Source organism: Bubalus bubalis, chromosome 7, assembly GCF_019923935.1.
Source record: "Bubalus bubalis isolate 160015118507 breed Murrah chromosome 7, NDDB_SH_1, whole genome shotgun sequence".
Classification (NCBI taxonomy): domain Eukaryota; kingdom Metazoa; phylum Chordata; class Mammalia; order Artiodactyla; family Bovidae; genus Bubalus; species Bubalus bubalis.
The window spans coordinates 113,426,213-113,447,787 of NC_059163.1; the positions used below are offsets into that span (position 1 = coordinate 113,426,213).

The 21,575-nt window shown below is 40.7% G+C and overlaps 1 protein-coding gene across 2 annotated transcripts in view; it reads left to right on the forward strand.

Moving 5' to 3' along the window:
* Positions 1-262: 262 nt before the first annotated feature.
* The window catches only part of MARCHF1 (membrane associated ring-CH-type finger 1), a 133,701-nt gene continuing 112,388 nt past the window's right edge, over positions 263-21,575 (forward strand). The window contains exon 1 of one of the 2 annotated variants that reach the window (XM_006066821.3): positions 263-505. In XM_006066821.3, the coding sequence (XP_006066883.2) occupies positions 315-505 (191 nt within the window). In that variant the 5' untranslated portion in view covers positions 263-314. The other variant, XM_044946250.1, reaches the window with a different exon arrangement.

A 21,575-nucleotide genomic window follows, 5' to 3' on the forward strand; every position in this document is an offset into this window, starting at 1 on the left:
AATCTAATAGCTATTTGATTATTGAAGCTTCCTGAATTAGTACCATCTTTGTCACATAATAGCCATTGTGTCCTTTATATCACAGGGTATTCAAGAGTTACACATTTGTTTCCAAGGAAAATTGAGCCATTCCACTCAAAAGTTTACAGTAAATAGAATAGAAACTTGTGGATTCATCTTCCTCTATCATAAATGAAGCAACAGCAAAGTGGTACAGAATCTCTCTCAGCTGTTCCAAGTTCCTCAAATCAGTTTTACTTTTGCAAAACCTGCCCTCTGACTTCCTATATCCTGTGAGCTGCCTTACGAACAACATGACCGGCAGCCACGTTTGTTGTAATTTTTTAAATATGTGGAAAAAAAGCAAGATATCGACCATGTATTACCTTAACCAAGATGCCAAATTGTCTAACTTGTTTCTCCAGGCCAGCAGTCCAACAACTGGGACAGCTCCCAGGAGCCAGTCAAGGTTGTCTGTCTGTCCATCCACTCAGGACATCTGCAGGTAAGTGTGCAGCAAACGAGCCTGTTTGGTGTTTTTAGACCAGTGTTTTGTATTCTTGTTGTATATGCTGAGACTGTGTGACTCTTGCTGCTGTCTTATCTTGTCTGTGGATAATTTATATCAGTCTGATTTTTTTTCCTTTACTGCATTACCCTCAATTGATCTTTGTTTGCCAACTTTGGGTCCATGCTGTCATTTTCATCTCTCTCTCTTTCTGTTTCCCATGGCTGTCCTCTCCTTTCCAATTCCCATGGCTTTCCTCTCCATCCCAATCCCTCATCCTTTGCCTGCTGCTTTGTCTAGATCTGCCATCTCACATGACATGTCAGGAGCCTCACTTGAGCACAGCACCCCTGTCACAGTGCTGAGCCCTGCTAGGCAGGAGCCTGGTAAGAAACCAGTAACACAGAAGCCTAGAAGGAGGAGGCGGGAGGCTCAGAGGTACCAGCATGCCCAAGAACAGGGGAGAGGGAGAAGAAGCGACTTTCACCCCCACGTCCCCAGGCCCCGATGCAGTGAAACCGACACAGATTCTTCAGACTCATCTTCCACCCGTGAGAGTCACTGGATTCAGGCAAAGAGAAGAGCCCAAGTGAAGTTCCGCCTGTCGCGGAGAAGAAGGAGAAATAACAAAACAAGCGGAAACCTGGGTGAGTCTTCTGCTCCTAATGAAATCAATCTAGTACACTTGGGATCCAAAGATAAAAAGCACACGAAGCTGACCAGCTGTGAGAGCTGTTCTTTAAACTTGCATGGAGCAAAAGGCACAACGTATGAAGGATGTGGTGTCTCCCTGTCGAGAGGGTCCTCTGACAGTAAAAGACCCTCAAGGAAGCAACAGGAGAGCAGAGAGGGGGACCACCACAGGGATCCTCAACTCTTACATCAGTGTGGGCAAAATGAAACAACAATCAAGAGAAGATTTTCAGGGACAGATTCCAGCACTGAAATGCTGGCAGTCAAAGGTGGCAAGTCTGCTGGTGATGCGGGGTTCCAGGAGCCTCTTTCCACAGACCATGACGGGTCTGATCATTTACACGCATGCAGGTCAGTCTCTCCAGAGAAAGATTTGATGCCCCCCAAATATACCTCCTCCTGCTGTGAGTTACATGTGTGTGTCCCCTGCCCTCAAAACATAACATTTATTCATATTGTTATTTGTCCGATTGGATATAAGGTGATAAAATGAGCAAAGGGATGGGGAGAATGATGCACAAATATCCATGGGTATGAAATTTGTTCGAAAATAGTTAGCTTTCCCCTTCTCCCTTCTTTTAACTGAAAGATGATTTATCTTGGTCAAAGAATTGACAAAACGAGTCCTGTCCCCACAAGAACTGTGGAGGAGACACGAATGAGAGTGTGAGATATTAGTGCAAATCTGGTGAACTTTTAGCACCCTGACAGTGGATATTCAAGGCTTGGGGGGATTAAGGTCAGACTTTTGTATCAGGAAAGTCTCCTCTGCAGTTGGTGCCAATTTGTTCTCCAATTGTCTGACTCAGCAGGTAATTCAAGACTGAAAGGACACAGCAACACACCACAGACACGCCAGTGCAGCTGCTGGGACCTTCTGAGAAAGAAACCACGTTAACTTTGCTGATAACCATGTACTAAAAAATTTCAACATGCAGACAATTCATATTAATATCTATGAGGCTGCTTGCTTGCACTTTTTACCCAATTAGATACAATTTTCAGAATAATTTAAAGTTTAAAAAAAATGATGTGACTACCCAAGCTAGTTTGCACCAATGAGACAATCTGAAACAAAACAAATATTTTGAATGTTCCTATTACGCAATCATTTAAGTTACTTGGGTTCTGTTTGGGAGCAAGTCAAGGTTTTTTTTTTTTTTTTTTTTGCATAATGCTTGGTTTGAGGGCTTGCTTTTACAAAAGTTGTACTTTATAAAACGTGTGTGTGTTTTCATGTGAATCACAGGACCCATAGAAAGCTTCCTATGTTCATTCAGGGCAGGACGAGAAGGAGAGTTAATCTCTGGATATAAATAATATTATAATCGCTTGTTTCTCTGAAAATTGTATGGGTCATTCAAAAAAACGCTCATTTGCTTATTCACTCAGGCATTTATTGATTACAGTGCATCAGGCTTTTATTGCAGGCATTTGACATCTGAGAGCTTACTGTCTGGTGGAGATGAACACAAACTATTTCACAGTTAATTGCAGTTGTGATAAGTGATGTAGGAGTGTATAACGAGGAAAGTAGATCTGTGCTGGGAGACCTAAGGACTGTCTTAAGGAAGTGAGGAACTGCTTGTGGCCCAGGCATGATGGGAACTAACCGAGGAAGGAACAGGGAAGGGTGTGCAGACAGCATGATCCTGGGGTCTGGGGAACCGAAAGCTACTGCTGCTGCCGGGGTATGGAGAGGGAGGGTGCACTGGTGGGGATGAGGTCAGAGAGGTGGGGAGGGCCATGCAAAGCATGCTAAGGGAGTTAAATGAGAAGTGACACCGTTTGACCCATATACAGAAGCAAGCAAGTTTCTCGTAATCTTTTGACTATGATTTAAGTGTGGCTTCGCTACAATGTCTGGGGATGGAATAAAACACTATTTCTAGTCTAGACTAAGAACTCCTCACTAGCAAACATCTGTGGCCATTCCCCAAATCTACTTCCAATGTAATTTAATGAAAGACAGTTAAAGAAGCTAGTTGTAGACTTAATGGTAATTGGAGAAAAAAGGAATGCTTGTAATTAGAGTCATAGTGGCTGGTTCTCCAAAGTTAAAAGCACTGCTCTGGAGAAAAAGAATATTTAACATAGACTCCTATTAATAAAGTTATATCAATGGGCCTATAGTTATTTCTTGCTGTGGGTTATTGTCAAAATATACCCACTAAGCAAATCCTATGGGCCATATACTATACTGGGAGCTGAGGATAAAAAGTGACAGAAAGACTTGATTCTTCACTTAAGTGGCCTATTAACTAGTGACAGAAGTTGAATGTACACTTGAAAAGATGAAAGTTCAAGATTTTAGAAGAGAAATACTGCAGGAATTTGAAAAAATGGAAATTGCTGGAAGCTGCCACAACCTGGGAGCCCCTTCAGAGCTGGGGTTGGGACTAAGGAAACGAGAAGCTAGCCTGGCGGAGAGGCCTGGTGGGCATCTGGGCCCTTGGGGCAGGGTGAGCACGACCCCCTCAGGTGGGCAGGATCCCCCTGCCGGGTCATCAGGAACAACTGAACGCTTGGCATTGGTAAGGGCAGACCCTACAGGAGTCAAGGATGACTCCAGATCTTGGACCTTGGGAGGTAGTAAAAGCTGGTGCTACTGACAGAAACAGAAGGGTCAGAGGCCAGCTAAATTGGGAAAGACAATGAGTTCAATTATAAGCAGGCTGTTTTTAGTAGCCCTGGATCAGCTATTGAGCAGACAACATGAGTCACATCCCTGAAATGTGGGAGGGAAATCCAGGCTCAGTCTGAGTGTTTTTTCAAGCATTAGTGAACTATACACAGACTAACATTAAATAGCTGCATATTTCCATTGGTCATTCACATGATGTCTGAGCACAGGACAATCACACCAAGATATTAACAGTGAAAATCTTCTCAAGGCCAGAGAGGATCTGGGTACCATTCTCAGGGGGGTGGCAGATGCTTGGAAAGTGAATGACATCTCTAAAGGCTGTAGATGGACCAGCTTGAGCACCAGGTCCCTGTGTAAGACAGGAATATGAACTTGCACTCCTGCCGCTTCAGACATGAATAAGCAGGACCAGTCTCAGTCAGAACCACAAAGCAGAAGCAGCTTCTAAGCCCCTTCTTCCTTGTTTCTTCCTGGTATTTAGTCCCACAAGGATACTCTACCCACTACCCACTCCACCCACCCTCATCAAAGCCTCATGCAGAGAAAGTGTCTCTGTTAGTACTCTACAACTTAAAGGAAATTTAAATCATCATGCCATCATACCCACACTTGTGGAATGGGAAAGATTTTGCCTTTTTTTACATAGAAAATTTACATTAAAAAATTATGTTAGCTTATGCTTGAAACTTTTCAATAGCTTCTTAGTTACCGTCTGTGGTGAGTTCAGAATCTTTAATAGAATTTACAAGGGTGTGAATGATCTGTCAGACCAGCCTCCTCAGCTTCAACAGCATTGTTAAAAATGACCTACTCATGCTGGTCTGTCTTCAGGTCTCTGAAAGAGCCACACTCTCACCTTTCAGGAATGCCTTTATATTATCTGATCTTCACTTCACCAGATTAATTCTAATAATTTCTTCTTAATTTAGATGTCATTCCTTTGGGGAAAACTTTGTGATTCCCTAACCAACACTCAGGTCCCCTTCACTTCCATATCATCTTTTAAAACTTTTATTGCAATATTGTTCATTTATTATATTGTATTAGTTTCAGGTGTACAGAATAGTAATTCAGCCAACATATCCTAATTTTTTTAATGTATTTATTTTTATTGGAGGATAATTTCTTTACAGAAGTTTGCTGTTTTCTGTCAAACCTCAACATGAATCAGCCATAGGTATACATGTATCCCCTCCCTTTTCAACCACACTCTCATCTCCCTCCCCATCCCACCACTCTAGGTTGATACAGAGCCCCTGATTGAGTTCCCTGAGCCATAGAGTAAATTCCTATTGGCTATCTATTTTACATATGGTAATATTAAGTTTCCATGTTACTCTTTCCATACACTTCACCCTCTCCTCCCCCTCCCCATGTCCATAAGTTTATTCTCTATGTCTGTTTCTCCATTGCTGCCCTGTAAATAAATTCTTCAGTACCATTTTTCTAGATTCTGTATATATGCATTAGTATATGATATTTATCTTTCTTTTTCCGACTTACTTCACTCTGTATAATAGGGTCTAGGTTCATCCACCTCATTAGAAGTGCCTCAAAGTTGTTCCTTTTATGGCTGAGTAATATTGTGTATATATACCACAACTTCTTTATCCATTCATCTGTTCATGGACATGTAGGTTGTTTCCATATTCTTCCTATTTTAAATAGTGCTGCAGTGAACTGTGGGATCCATGTGTCTTTTTCAATTTTGGTTTCCTCAGGATATATGCCTAGGAGTGGGATTGATGGGTCATTTGGTGGTTTTATTCCTAGTTTTTTAAGGAATCTCCGTACTGTCTTCCATAGTGGCTGTAAATGTATATTTAAATTCCCATCAACTGCAAGAGTGTTCCCTTTTCTCCACACCCTCTCCAGCATTTATTTTTTGTAGACTTTTTCATGATGGCTATTCTGACTGGTGTGAGGTGATATCTCATTGTAGTTTTGATTTGCATTTCTCTAATAATGAGCAATGTTGAGCAGCTTTTCATGTGTTTGTTAGCCATCTGTATGTCTTCTTTGGAGAAATATCTGTTTAGGTCTTCTTCCCACTTTTTGATTGTGTTGGTTTTTCTGGTATTCAGTTGTCTGATCTGCTTGTAAATTTTGAAAATTAATCCTTTGTCAGTTGTTTCATTTACTATTATTTTTTTCCCATTCTGAGGGTTGTCTTTCACCTTGCTTATAGTTTCCTTTGCTGTGAGAAAGCTTTTAACTTTAATCAGGTCCCACTTGTTTACTTTTGTTTTTATTTCTGTTACTCTAGGAGATGGGTCATAGAGGATCTTACTTTGATTTATGTCATCAAGTGTTCTGCCTTTGTTTTCCTCTAAGAGTTTTATAGTTTCTGGTCTTACATTTAGGTCTTTAATCCATTTTGAGTTTATCTTTGTGTATGGCATTAGGAAGTGTTCTAATTTCATTCTTTTACATGGAGCTGTCCAGTTTTCCCAGTACCATTTACTGAAGAGGCTGTCTTTGTCCCATTGTATATTCTTGCCTCCTTTGTCAAAAATTAAGTACCCATAGGTGTATGGGTTTATTTCTGGGCTTTCTATCTTGTTCTATTGGTCTATATTTATGTTTTTGTTCCAGTACCATACTGTCTTGAATGCTGTAGTTTTGTAGTATAATCTGAAGTCAGGGAAGGTTGATTCCTGAAGTTCCATTCTTCTTTCTCAAGACTGCTTTGGCTATTCAGGGTCTTTTGTGTTACCATATGAATTGCGAAAATTTTTGTTCTAGTTCTGTGAAAAATGTCATTGGTAATTTGATAGGGATCGCGTTGAATCTGTAGATTGTGTTTGGTAGTATAGTCATCTTCACAATACTGATTCTTCCTACCCAGGAACATGCAATGTCTCTCAATCTGTTTATGTCATCTTTGATTTCTTTCACTACTGTCTTATAATTTTCTGTGTACAGTTCTTTTGTCTCCTTAGGTAAGTTTATTCCTAGATATTTAATTCTTTTTGTTGCAATGGTGAATGGGATTGATTCCTTAATTTCTCTTTCTGATTTTTCATTGTTAGTGTATAGAAATGAAAGTGATATCTGTGTACTGATTTTGTATCCTGCAACTTTTCTAAATTCACTTATTAGTTCTAATAATTTTCTGATACTATCTTTAGGGTTTTCTATGTAAAGTATCATGTCATCTGCAAACAGTGAGAGCTTTACTTCTTTTTTTCCAATCTGGATTCCTTTATTTCTTTTTCCTCTCTGATTTTTGTGTTTGGACATCCAGAAGTATGTTGAATAATAGTGGTGAAAGTGGACACCCTTGTCTTGTTCCTGATCTTAGGGGGAATGCTTTCAGTTTTTCACCATTGAGAATAATGTTAGCTGTAAGCTTATCATATATGGCCTTTACTATGTTAAAGTTGGTTCCTTCTATGCCCATTTTTTGAAGAGTTTTAATCATAGATGGGTGCTGAACTTTGTCAAAGGCTTTTTCTGCATCTGTTGAGATTTTTGTATGGTGTTTATCTTTTAATGTGTTAATATGGTATATCACATTGATTGATTTGATTATTGAAGAATACTTGCATCCCTGGAATAAACCCAACTTGACCATGGTGTATGAGCTTTTTGATGTATTGATGAATTCTGTTGGCTAAAATTTTGTTGAGGATTTTCACATCTATGTTCATCAGTGATATTGGCCTGTAGTTTTCTTTTTGTGTGTTATCCTTGATTTTGGGTATCAGGGTGATGGATGCCTCATAGAATGAGTTTGGAAGTGTTCCTTCCTCTGCAATTTTTTGAAAGAGTTTTAGAAGGATAGACATTAGCTCTTCTCTAAATGTTTGATAGAATTCTCCTGTGAAGCCATCTGATCCTGGGATTTTGTTTTTTGGGAGATTTTTTATCACAACTTCAATTTAAGTGATTTTATTTGGTTTGTTCATAATTTCTATTTCTTCCTGGTTCAGTCTTGGAAGATTGAACTTTTCTAAGAATCTGTCCATTTCTTCCAGGTTATCCATTTTATTGCCATATAGTTGTTCATAATAGTCTTATAATCCTTTGTATTTCTACATTGTCTATTGTAACCTCTCCTTTTTCATTTCTAATTTTGTTGATTTGATTCTTCTCTCTTTTTTTCTTGATGAGTCTTGCCAAAGGTTTGTCAATTTTGTTTATTTTCTCAAATAACCAGCTTTTAGTTTTACTAATCTTTACTATTGTTTCTTTCATTTATTTTCCCCTTATTTCTGCTTGGATCTTTATGATTTCTTTCCTTCTGATAATTTAGGGGAATTTTTTTCTTATTTTTCCAGTTGTTTTAGGTGTAAAGTTAGATTTTCTATTCGACATTTTTCTTGTTCCTTGAGGTAGGATTGTATTGCTATAAACTTCCTTCTTAGAACTTCTTTTGCTGCATCCCATAGGTTTTGAGTTGTCATGTTTTCATTGTCATTTTTTTCTAGAAATTTTTTTAATTTCCCTTTTGATTTCTTCAGTAACCTGTTGGTTATTTAGAAATGTATTGTTTAATCTCCATGTGTTTGTGTTCGTTACAGTTTTTCTTCTTGTAACTGATATCTAGTCTCATAGCGTTGTAGTCAGAGAAGATGCTTGATATGATTTCAATTTTCTTTAATTTACTGAGGTTTGATTTGTGACCCTAGATTTGATCTATCCTGGAGAATCTTCCATGTGCACTTGGGAAGAAGGTGTATTCTGCATTTAGATGGAATGTCCTGAAGATATCAATGAGACCCATCTTATCTAATGTATCATTTAAAACTTGTGTTTCCTTATTAATTTTCTGTTTTGATGATCTGTGCATTGGTGTGCGTGGGGTGTTAAAGTCTTCTATTATTATTGTGCTACCATCAATTTCTTCTTTTATGTCTGTTAGTGTTTGTCTTATGTATTGAGGTGCTTCTTTGTTGGGTGCATTGTTATGTCTTCCTCTTGGACTGATCCCTTATTATGTAGTATCCTTCCTTATCTCTTGTAATCTTCATTTTAAGATCTATTTTGTCTGATATGAGAATTGTTACTCCAGCTTTCTTTTACTTCCCATTTGCATGGAATATATTTTTCCATCCTCTCACTTTCAGTCTGTATGTGTCTTTAGGTCTGAAGTGGGTTTCTTGTAGACAGCATATATATATGTATATATATATACATATATATATGTCTTGCTTTTGTATCCATTCAGCCAGTCTGTGTCTTTTGGTTGGAACATTTAATCCATTTACATTTAAAGTAAATATTGATATTCATGTTCCTATTACCATCTTTTTTAATTGTTTGGAGTTGATTTTGTAGATCTTTTTCTTCTCTTGTGTTTCTTCACTATATAAGTCCCTTTAACATTTATTGCAAACCTGGTTTGGTGGTACTGAATTCTCTTTAACTTTTGCTTGTCTGAAAAGCTTTTTATTTCTCCATCATTTTTAAATGAGATTCTTGCTGGGCACAATAATCTTGGTTGTAGATTTTTCTCTTTCAATACTTAAATATATCCTGCCATTCCCTTCTGGCCTGCAGAATTTCTGCTGAAAGATCAGCTGTTAAACGTATGGGGCTTCCCTTCTATGTTACTTGTTGCTTTTCCCTTGCTCCTTTTAATATTCTTTCTTTGTGTTTAGTCTTTGTTAGTTTGATTAGTATGTGTCTTGCTGTGTTTCTCCTTGGGTTTATCCTATATGGGACTGTGCCTCTTGGACTTGATTGACTACTTCCTTTTCCATATTGGGGAAATTTTCAACTATAGTCTCTTCAAAATTTTTCTCATAACCTTTCTTTTTCTCTTCTTCTTCTGGGACCCCTATAATTTGAATGTTGGTGCATTTGATATTGTCCCAGAGGTCTCTGAGATGATCATCAATTCTTTTCATTCTTTTTACTTTATTCTGCTCTTCAGAAGTTATTTCCACCATTCTATCTTCCAGCTCACTTATTTGTTCTTCTGCTTCAGACACTCTGCTATTGATTCCTTCCAGAGTATTTTTAATTTCAGTAATTGTGTTGTTTGTCTCTGTATGTTTATTCTTTAATTCTTATAGGTCTTTGTTAATTGATTCTTGCTTTTTCTCCATTTTTTTCAAGGTTTTTTATCTTTATTATCATTATTCTGAATTCTTTTTCAGGTAGTTTGCCTATTTCCTCTTCATTTATTTGGACTTCTGTGTTTCTAATTTGTTCCTTCATTTGTGTAGTATTTCTCTGCCTTTTCATTATTATTTTTTTTAACTTATTGTATTTGAGGTCTCCTTTTCCCAGGCTTCAGGGTTAAATGCTTTCTTCCTTTTGGTTTCTGCCCTCCTAAAGTTGGTCCAGTGGTTTGTGTAAGCTTCATATAGGGTGAGATTTGTGCTGAGTTTTTTTGTTTGTTTGTTTTTCCTCTGATGGGCAAGGCTGACTGAGGTGGTAATCTTGTCTGCTGATGACTGGGTTTATATTTTTGTTTTGTTGTTTAGATGAGGTGTCCTGCACAGGGTTCTACTGGTGGTTGGGTGATGTCAAGTCTTGTATTCCAGTGGTTTCTTCGTGTGAGTTCTCACTATTTGATACTCCCTAGGGTTAGTTCTCTGGAGAAGGCAATGGCATCCCACTCCAGTACTCTTACCTGGAAAATCCTGTGGCTGGAGGAACCTGGTGGGCTACAGTCCATGGGGTCGTTAAGAGTCAGACACGACTGAGTGATTTCACTTGCACTTTTGACTTTCATGCATTGGAGAAGGAAATGGCAACCCACTCCAGTGTTCTCACCTGGAGAATCCCAGGGATGGGGGAGCCTAGTGGGCTGCCATCTATGTGGTCACACAGAGTCGGACACGACTGAAGTGACTTAGCAGCAGCAGCAGCAGCAGCAGGGTTAGTTCTCTGGTAGCCTAGGGTCTTGAAGTCTGTTCCTATTACAAAGATTCAGGACTTGATCTCTGGTCAGGAATGAAGATTCCACAAGTGGTTTGTTATGGCATTAAGTGAGATTAAAACAAATACCCCAAAATGAGAAACCAAAGGGGAACCCCAGGCAAATGGCAATTACAAAATCAGGCAAATAATAATTAAAACAATGGAATATACACATATACATATACACCCATAAGCAAAGTCAAAATAGTCCAACAAAAATACAGTACAGTCGATTGACCCAGTGAACAAAGGAAATCAAAAATTATGTTTACCAGTTAAGAATAAAACTAACTAAAGCACAAACTGGAAAACAAAACTAAAGCAAGGTGCCAAATGGGGAATAAAACGATGAAAACAAGACTAACAAATATGTTGAAAGGAAAGGAAAGAAAGCAAGAATAGATATGCAAAGTTAAATAGAGGTAGATGAAGAAGATTCATATACATTAGAGATCAACTTCAAGGGGGAAAGAACAGTGGGAAAGGCAACCAAAGGAATAAATGTAGAAAAAATATAATAGGTTTAAAAAATTAAAAATTAAAATTGTAAAAAAGAGAAAAGAAAAAAAAAGGAAGAAGAAAGAAAGGAGGAAAAAAAAAATAAAATAAAAGGAAAACTCCACACAACTGCAAAAGCCAAATTAGAGGCAGAGGTTTATAACAATAAAAAGTATGACGAATACACACACACACACATATATATACACACACCTATAAGCAAAATCAAAACAGTCCAGCAAAAATAAAGTACAATAGATTGACCTGACAAACAAAGGAAACCAAAAATTATATCTACCAGTTAAGAACAATACTAACTAAAGCACAAACTGGAAAACGAAACTAGAGCAAGGTGCCAATTGGGGAATAAAGCAATGAAAATAAAACTAACAAATATGTTGAGAGGAAAGGAAAGAAAGAAAGAATAGGTATGCAAAGTTGAATAGAAGTAAATAAAGACGATTTATACACATTGAAGATTAGCTGCAAGGGGAACAGAATAGTAGGAAAAGCAAACAAAGGAATAAATGTAAAAAATAATAATAGGTGTAAAAAATTAAAATTGAAAAAAAAAAGAAGGAAAACTCCACAGAACTGCAAAAGCCCAACATAAAGGCAGAGGTTTATGACAACAAAAAAAGTGACAGTGGAAAAAAAAAAAAAGCTCAAAAATTTAATTAGATTTCATAATGCCAATAAAATCGACAACTACAACAGAGGGGGAAAAACAAACAAACAAACAAATCCAAAAAAGTCTATAGAACAAGTGAAAACATAAGAATCATAAGTGTCTTTCCTGAGTCACTGCTGTCAGAGTCCTTTCCCTCGCTGGGAGTCACAGTCCACCGCACCTCCCTACGATGCCCTCCAACACTGTGCTGATCTCTGGACCTGCTGTGGGGGCAGCTCAGAATCTAATCTGGTCCTACTCCTGTGTGTTCTGGCTATCAGAATAGTGTGTTTTCCTTTGTGGGAGCTCTCAAAGTCCTTTAATATATTCCGTAGACACGGAGTCTGCCTAGTTCATTGTGGAAATTTAATCTGCATCTTGTACAGCTGGTAGGAAAGTTTTGGGTCTTCTTCCTTAGCCACACTGCCCCTGAGTTTCAATTATGGTTTTATTTCCACCTCTGGATGGGGGTCATCCACTGGGGTTTGCTCCTGAGGCTGCCTTGGAGGATTTGGGTTTGCCCCTGTGAGGGCCAGGTGTGGAGGTGGTTCAGCTACTTGGGTCGCAGTGGTTCTGGCAGCACCAGGTGCTCAGGGGGGTTGGTGGCTAGGGCAGCAGGAAATACAATGCTCTAGAAGGGTATAGCAACCAGTATTGGCCAATACGGTCCAGTATTCTTGCCTAGAGAACCACCCTGACAGAGAAGCCTGGCAGGCCATAGTCTACAGGGCACAAAGAGTTGGACACGACCAAAGTGACCCTGCATGTATAGACACAAGATTTTTTTTTTTTTTTTTTTTTTTTTTTGCCTGTGACAGCTCTGCCCCAGTGAGAGTTGAGTGTGAAGGTGGTGAAACTGCTTGGCTTGTGGAGACCCTGGTTGCACAAAGTGTGCAGGACATGGACATAACTCCTCTGTCCCAGTTATGGCCCTATCTGAGTCTTTTTTCAAGACTCTTGTAGCTGGAAATGAGAAGGCCTCTTTCACCAGTCTTTCTCTGTATCTCTGCTCCTTCAGGCACTTAGAGGGATCCCTTGCCTGGGGTCCTTCTCTGTTGTTGGTGCATCAAGGACATAGAGGGGGCCCCCTGGCTGGGTTCCTACTCTGTAGATCAGCATGTCAGGCACTTAAAGAGACACCCTGAGTGGTGTCCTACTCTGTAGTTCGGGTGCATCAGTCTCTTAAAGGAGCACCCTGGGTGGGATCCTACTCTGTAATTCAGTGCATTAGGTGTTTGATGGGCCAGCCTCTCTATTGTTCAGCTGCCAATGCTGGCTTGTGGGGAGAGAGAGGCTATGGTGACGGCTCCATCCCCTATGCATGACTCAGTAGTTTCGCCTTGCTTCCATGGCTGCCTGGCTTTCCTCCACAGACCTTTTCCACCCCAGTCTCCTCCCTCATATCCCCTTGATTCGTCTCTCTGCAGTTAACAGCAGCCCTCACCCTGGGATTGCTCCACAATCCCTAAATTCCAGCCCCTAACTGCTGCGCCTTCCCAGGGAACCTGCATCCCTGTCTGGGGTATGTATGGCTGCGGCACGAATTGTCTGATTTTCATTCCGTTTAGGCTGCCACAGATCAACTGTTTCACTCCCAGCCTTAAATGTTTCTCCTCTGACTCAGACAATTGCCCCAATGTGGGGATTGGGCCTCTGCTTCAGTTGCCCCACCCACTGAGGGCAGGTCCAGTCCTACTAACCCTCCTGTTTTTCCTTCCGAGTTCCTTTGTCCTACCAAGTTTTGCATGCTCCTATATATTCTTTTCCACTGGTCAGGTCCTCCTGTCCACTCTCAGCTGATGTTCTGCATGCACTTCTGTGTCTGAAGGTGTGTTCCTGATGTATCTGTGGAGAGAGATGGACTCCATGTCCACCTGCTCTTCCACCATCTTGTTCTCCCCGACCATAGCCTAATTTTTAATAATCTATGTGTTTTCATAGTTGATGATATCAGGTTTGTTTTCTGCAGTGTCCAAAGAGCTTGGCATTTAGCACATATTCAATATACAGTTTTTGACTGAACAGCTTCAGGGAAATAAATTTTTCAAAGGGAGTCCTTCTTCCTGTGTGAAATCATAGTAGTCAGTGGTGGGTTGCCTCACCTGTGGTAGAGCCCCAAATAGAGCATACTCTTCACCAGCTGTTAGTGGATATCAGTGTCAAACATGGGGCCTAGTCAAAGGCAGACCCTGCCCCCACCCCCAGGGTCTCTGATGCCTTCCTCTGGGGTTGGGCCATGACTGCATTTCTAATACATTCCCAAGTGATACTGTTGTTGCTCATCTAGGGACCATAATTCAAGAACCTCTGTTCGATGCTACAAATTCTCCCTGGTAAAGACAGAGTGTGGGAAGCATAATCAGAGTTTTCTGTCATCCTCTGCTGAGCACTGACACAAAGCACAAAATCAGGTCACCTTCCTGATTTCACACTGTCATCCCAGTGTGGGGTGGGTTGTCAAACTGAAACCTTAGGCTGACAAAGTCCCAGCTTTACCAGGAACTCAGCTGTCATCGTTTGACTATTATTTCCCTTCAAATCCACTTCCCCATCCTAACTGCCCCTTCTTGCCAAAATTTTCCTGTTTTTGACAATTTTTCCTTCACATTGAGTATATCTGGTCCCAACCAAGTCCTGTCACTTCTTCTTCTGGATGCTGCTTTGATCTGGGTCCTCTTCCCCATGATCACCCTACCCTTATGACTCTCTTCTACCTGTCTGTTCTCCCTCTTCATCCACGCTTTACCCCGTTTTGGTCTGGACTCATCTACCAGGTTAAAATTGGCTTAAACTAGTTAAAATGAGCTTGATGTACTAGCCACAGAAATTGAAAATTCAGGTATACAGATGTCTCAGGAACTTCAGAGAGTCAGGCAATGTGGTTCCCTTGCTTCCATGCCTTCTCTCTGTGGTTCTTATTTTCTCTGACTGCAGTCAAGCTTCCTCTGTACAGCAGAGAGAATAAGCATTGTGGACAGAAACAGTGGCAGCCTTACATTTTACAGTGGCTTCACAGGAAAGGGAAATGTTCTCTTCAAGCAGTTTCATGAAATCCCAGAGAAGGAATAGAATTAGCCTTTCTTAGGTCACATCTGTAGGCTAATCACTGTCAGCAGGTCACTATGCTTGGACTATGTCCTTGAGTGAGAAGACTGGGTTTAAAATGTAGCTGCTGGCAACCCCTTCAGAAACTTATGAGTTGGGGAATGAATATTCTATCACCAGAAAGAATAGCACCAGTACCAGAAGTGGGAAAAGAATTATGAGCAGGAAAAAGCAAAAAAACAAACAGTACAAGGTCCCGCTGTATAGCACAGGGAACTATATTCAAATGATAAACAATATTGGAAAGAATATAAAAAAGAATGTGTGTGTGTGTGTGTGTGTGTGCTTAATTGCTCAGTCATGTCTGACTCTTTGTGACCCCATGAACTGAAGTCCACCAGTGAAATGTTGTTGTTGAATCACGCAGAGACGCTGGGATTCTTGGCCCCCAAAGGAGAAGAATTCAATCCGGGGCCAGAGACGAGGCTTGATCACTCAGAGCTTTTGTGTAATAAAGTTTTATTAAAGTATAAAGGATATAGAGAAAACTTCTGACATAGGTATCAGAAGGGGGCAGAAAGAGTACCCCCCTGCTAGTCTTCAGCTGGATGTTATATAGTCACTAGCAGTCTGTTAATGAAAGAAAGGAATGTCTTAAAACTCAGAATGGCAACAGGCCCCTCACCCATAAGATGCATTTTGGGATAATCTTGGCACCAAATGGTTCATCCTGGGCCATAAAATGATTAACTTGAATCTTGAAGAAGGGCAAATCACCATACAAATAATTTCATTTACATAGATTAGGGGAACAATATCTGAGTAAGTAGGTTCTGAGCCAAGAGGCGGAACCGACTTGAAGACAGAGTTTGGTGGTAAAGGCATAGTACATTAGCATAGCTTAAGACAAACATTTCCATAAGAAAAAGGCATTGGTTATCTCTAGGTTTGAGAACAGTTAACTTCAGGTGAAACCAGGTGTCATTAGGGCAACACAGTATTTTAAGAGAAACCTCCTTTTAAATTGGTATAGAGAAGGAAAAAATATCGCTAGTTTGTTCCCCCTTGCTGCTTAAGAGAGATAAAAATGTCTGACACTTGCAGGCTATTTCCTCCGTTTGGAGACCCCTGGCCTTCCTGCCTGTTACCCTCTCATTCCCCCCTCTTCTTTTAGGAGAATTATGTTGCCTAGGGAAAAGAGGCGTCATTCTCATTCCATAACTGCTTCCGAGCTGACAAGGGGCGTTGTCCCTAAATTGGTGAGGCAACATATTCTCCTAATCCTCATATTGAGGATATCTGATCCAGGGGCCCCAAATAGTAGTTGGAGGCAGCTGCAGCAGTAGCAGGAGTTTGAGCAACCATTTGTGACTTAAAAGCTTTCATGCGGCTAGAAACAAATCCAGGTATACAGTTACAGATGTAAGGCAACATAGTCATTAAAACAAGTTAAAATCAAAATTAAAAGTCACGTTATGTCCATAGTTTAAAAAGTGCAACGTGTTGCACCAGTCCATTTTAGGGTTGGTAGATGTCATCAGATGAAGAAGAGGCATCGTATGTGATTGTTGTAGAAGGTATTCACAGACTTGGAGAAAGTCTTTTCCTTGAAGTGGAGATGTCCACCACCACGGGAAGCCTTTTACTAATGAAGAGGGGAGTGCTCCACCAACCCAGCAGTTAGACCAATTGTGGAATGCAGCGTAGGCATGAGCCCAGGACAGGAAGGCATTGTCTTGAGGATCAAACGGCAGACTCAAGATATTTGGAGTCAGCAGAAGTAAGCTCACATAGGTTATCAGGCCCATCTGAAAAGTACAAAGTCAGAGCATAGAAAGTAAAGACATAAAAAGATGTCACTTAGTTTTGGTCAGGGTGCCACCTCTTAACTCGAGTGTAATGTACCCACAAATCATTTTCTGGCACTTTGACAGCTATGGGAGAAGAATAACCTGGTAAGGGCCTTCCCAGAGGGGCTCAAGAGATGGGCCCCCGGATCCCAATGTTTTTATGAGGACCTCAGTTCCTGGCTCAAATAGAGGCTTGCTTGACTCAGAGGCGGGGTCAGGAGTTGTCTCCCGGAGTTCTGTTAATGCCTGTTGAGCTGAGAGCTGAGTTACATAACTAGTTAATTCCAAGGTTTCAGGGTCTATAAAAATGTCTGTGCATAAGAAAGGCCTTTCATAAACACATTCAAAGGGGGACAGTCCCTCCTTTTTTGGGGCAGTTCGAGCCCTCATTAAAGCTATGGGTAGGACTTTAATCCAATTGTCCTGCGTCTCTTGAGTTAATTTGCACAAATGTCTTTTGATAATGTCATTAGCTTTTTCAACCTTTCCTGAGGATTGGGGTCTCCAGGAACAGTGTAAGTGATATTCTATTCCTAGAGCTTTAGACACCCCCTGAGTTACAGCAGCTCTAAAGGCGGAGCCATCGTCATTCTGAAGGCTCCATGGCAGCCCAAACCTGGGGGTAATTTCATGGATTAAAATCTTTATAACCTCCTTAGCCTGTTCACTATGACAGGGAAAAGCCTCAATCCATCCAGTAAAAGTATCCACCCAAACTTTTAAGCAAGAATATCCATTAGCTTTTGGCATATGAGTAAAATCAATTTCCCAGTCATCTCCAGGATACTTCCCACTTCGTTGTAATCCAGATTTTGTTAGCTTTTCAGTCTTTGGGTTATTTTTCTGACAAACCTCACACCTTTTGATAATATTTTTTAAAGTTTTTATTACATTTTTACCTTCAAGCAAACGAGAAGCCATTTGGTAAGTACTCTTTACACCCAAATGAAAACTCTGATGTAAACCCTTAAGAATTTTCCATTGAGCATTTTCAGGAATTATTAATCGTCCATCCTCGGACTGTAACCATCTTTTATCAGTAATCTTTGCTCCTCTTTTCTCACATCTTTCTAATTCTTCCTCAGTATATTGTGGTTTTTTTTTTTGTTGTTGTTGTTGTTGTTTTTTCCTGCTCCACAGGACCTGTTCAGATCAAAGGCATGTGCAGTGAAGGGGTTTCGTAACGTGCCACTTTTCTGGCTTAACAGTCAGCCAACTGATTAGCTTTGGCTACTTTACTCCCATCCCTGCTGTGCCCTTTGCAATGCATAACAGCTACTTCTTTAGGACAATATATAGCAGTTAAAAGTCTCTCGATCTCTCTGAAATGCTTAATAGGTTCTCCTGTTGCTGTTTTAAAGTGTCTCTCTTTCTATATTGCAGCATGAGCATGTAAAGTCAAATAAGCACACTTAGAATCCGTGTAGATATTTACCCGCTGCCCGTTGCTGAACTCTAGAGCTCGGGTCAGAGCCACAAGCTCCGCTAAGTGAACATTGGTTCCCTGGGGGAGAGGTTTTGCTTCCAAAACCTGTTCAGCAGTCACCATGGCATAACCTGCTTTATGCTTTCCATCCTGAACAAAAGAACTGCCATCTGTAAATATTTCCATGTCAGGATTGTCTAGTGGGGTATCCATTAGATTTTCCCGAGTTATATAGTTTAAAGTTAGGAATTGGGAACAATCGTGATCAGGTGTTTCATCTTCCTTCTCAGGAAGGAAAGTGACAGGATTTAAATTTCCACAAACTTTAAGCTTAGTTACGGGTCCTTCTAGCAACAATGACTGATATTTAAGAAGCCTACTATCTGTCATCCAAATATTAACCTTAGAATTTAAGATTCCACTCACATCATGGGAAGTCAGTACAGTAAGGTTTGTCCATTAATTATTTTTAAAGCTTCAGGTGCTAATAAAGCCGCTGCCCCAATTACTCTTAGGCAGTGGTGCCACCCACGTGAAACTACATCTAATTCTCTGCTTAGATAAGCAATAGGTTGTTGGTGAGGCCCTTGGGGTTGTGTCAAAACTCCCAAGGCCATACCTTTTCTTTCAGTGACAAACATATTAAATTCTGACCTTGTGGGCAAGCTCAGAGCAGGAGCTTGCAGGAGAGCAGTGTGAAGAAACTTAAAAGCCTTTTGAGTTTCTGGAGACCAAACCAGTTTGTCAGTTTGGGCCTGCTGAGTTTCAGCTATAAGTTTATATAAAGGCCCGGCAAGTTCCCCATAACCCAGAATCCAAATGCGACAGTAACCTGTGATTCCCCAAAATCCTCTCAATTGTCTTAAAGTCATAGGTAGGGGATGATTTAGTATAGGTTTAATTCTCTCAGGGCCTATGCCCCTAGTCCCTTCTGATATGATTAGGCCCAGATATCTAACCGATTGTTGACAAAGCTGAGCCTTTTCTCTTGATGCCTTGTAACCACAGCCTGCCAGAAAGTTTAAGAAATCTTCTGAGGCTCGCGAACAAGCTTCCTTTGTCTCAGCACAGAGCAAAATATCATCTACATACTATAACACCACCGCTTCAGAGCTATTAAAGTTTTGTAGATCCCATGACAAACTTTGTCCAAATAAGTGAGGACTGTCACGAAATCCCTGGGGCAAAACTGTCCAGGTTAACTGAGAAGCTGGCTGCCTAGGGTCTTCAAAAGCAAATAGAAATTGACTTTCTTCCGCCAAAGGCACTGAATAGAAGGCTTCTTTCAAATCAACTACTGAGAAATATTTGGCTCGTTCAGGAATTTCAGACAATAGACTATAAGGATTAGGCACCACAGGGTGTAAAGGAACTACAGCCTCATTTATTATACATAAATCTTGAACTAGTCTCCATTTACCATTTGATTTCTTTATACCCAAAATAGGAGTGTTGCAAGAACTGTTACAGGGAATTAAAAGTCCCTGCTCCTGTAAATTTTCAATGATAGGTTTTAACCCTTCCTTAACCTCAGGTTTCAGTGGATACTGCTTCTTATGTGGAAATAAGTGCAGGTCTTTGAGCTTGACAACTACAGGAATAGCATTTTGTGCTCGACCCACAGATTTTCCCTCAGCCCATACTCTAGGATTTACATTTTGTTCAACAAAAGGGAGAGAAAGGGAAGGCTCCATATTCATGAAAACACAGGCATGGACTTTGCTCAGTATATCCCTCCCCAAAAGGGGTGAGGGAGATTCTGGCATGATCAGAAACTCGTGTGATAATAGCACAGAATCCCAGTTGCAAGATAAAGAATAACTGAAATAATACGTTATGGCTCGTCCAGACAGTCCCATTACAGAAGCGAATCGGGAAGAAAGTGGGCCAGGGGCTTCAGTAAGCACAGAGTAAGTTGCCCCAGTGTCTAAAAGGAAATCGACGGATTGGCCCCCCCACAATTATTAATACCCGGGGTTCCTCAGGTGTAATTAGGACGGGAGCTTATGTGGGGACCCCCAGACATCTTTAGTCCTGATTGTCTTGAGAGTCCGACCCTGGAGACCTACACCTCTGGGGGCAGTCTCTCTTCCAGTGTGGTCCTTTGCAGACTGGACATGGAGCCGGGGGTGGCTTAGATGCCTGAGGACAATCCCGCTTGAGATGTCCCTCCTTTCCACAGTAATAGCAAGCCCACCCCTTTTCACCTAGGTCCCTCTGGGCATCTTTCTCAGGCTGTTTAAGAAAGCTTTTCATAGCCATTGTGAAGGCTTCCGCCTTTTTCTTTGTCTTTTTCTGCTTTTTTTTCTTTTCTTTATATTCCCTACCACAATAGACTGTCTGAGCCAGTTGTAACAGAATATTTAAAGTCTGATTTGGTCCATACGCCCGTTTTAATAGCTTATAGCACAAATCTGGAGCCGACTGAGTGAGAAATCTATCCTTTAAGATCACTTTTGCCTTGCTTTTTACAGATTCAGTCTAATTGTAAAACAGTATTATACTTAAGAGACCCTCCAACTGGCCACCATTCATCATCCTCCAATGGATACCGTGGCCATGTAGTATCACATAGGAAGACCAGGTGTGTCTTATTTAAGCCCGGGGGATCAAATTTATCCCAGTTTTTCAGGATACAGTTCAAAGGAGTGAGGCTGGAATTGTTAGCTCCCATCTGTAAGAGAGAAAAAAAGCGACCAGAGCCATTTTTATACCAGAGGTGTCCCTCCCTGCTCTAGATGGGGGTGTAGACTTTACACCAAAAGCTTTTCCTTCCTGGTCGGACTTAGTCTGTCCTTTACCGACGCAGGTGCCGTCCTCGTCCCTTTCGGTTCTACCACCGAGACCGGGTGAGGATGTACCGGGGTAGACCTGATAGCATCCCTACCTGGTGTCCAGCTCTTCACCATTAACCTTGCTTACCTCTGATGCCACCCGGGGTGCAATCAGAGTAACCTTCCGGAGGGCCTCCCAAGCTAAGACTGCTGGGGGAAACATTCGTCACCTGAGTGCCTGTGCAAGATCCTGAGTATATTCTTGACCACAATAAGACTGATACAAACATATAGCTGAGATGTTCCTTTTAAGCATCACCACACCAGTATAAGAGCCTCTTCTGGTCTACTAAGAGTCAGCATTACCAAAGGGAAATAAACCTATTGCAGTCCCAATCTGAGTAACCTTTAACCTCAGAGATGTTTTTGGAGCTAGAGCTCCATCTAGCTTCCGAACTTTCGATTCCTAGCGAGGCTAGGCGCTATTTTTACTATGAATCTAGGTTTGGGACCTAAGCCACAGTACACAGTAACAGTATAGACCACAAGTCCCTTGAAAGTCTATGATCCGATAGATTAGGTTAGTAC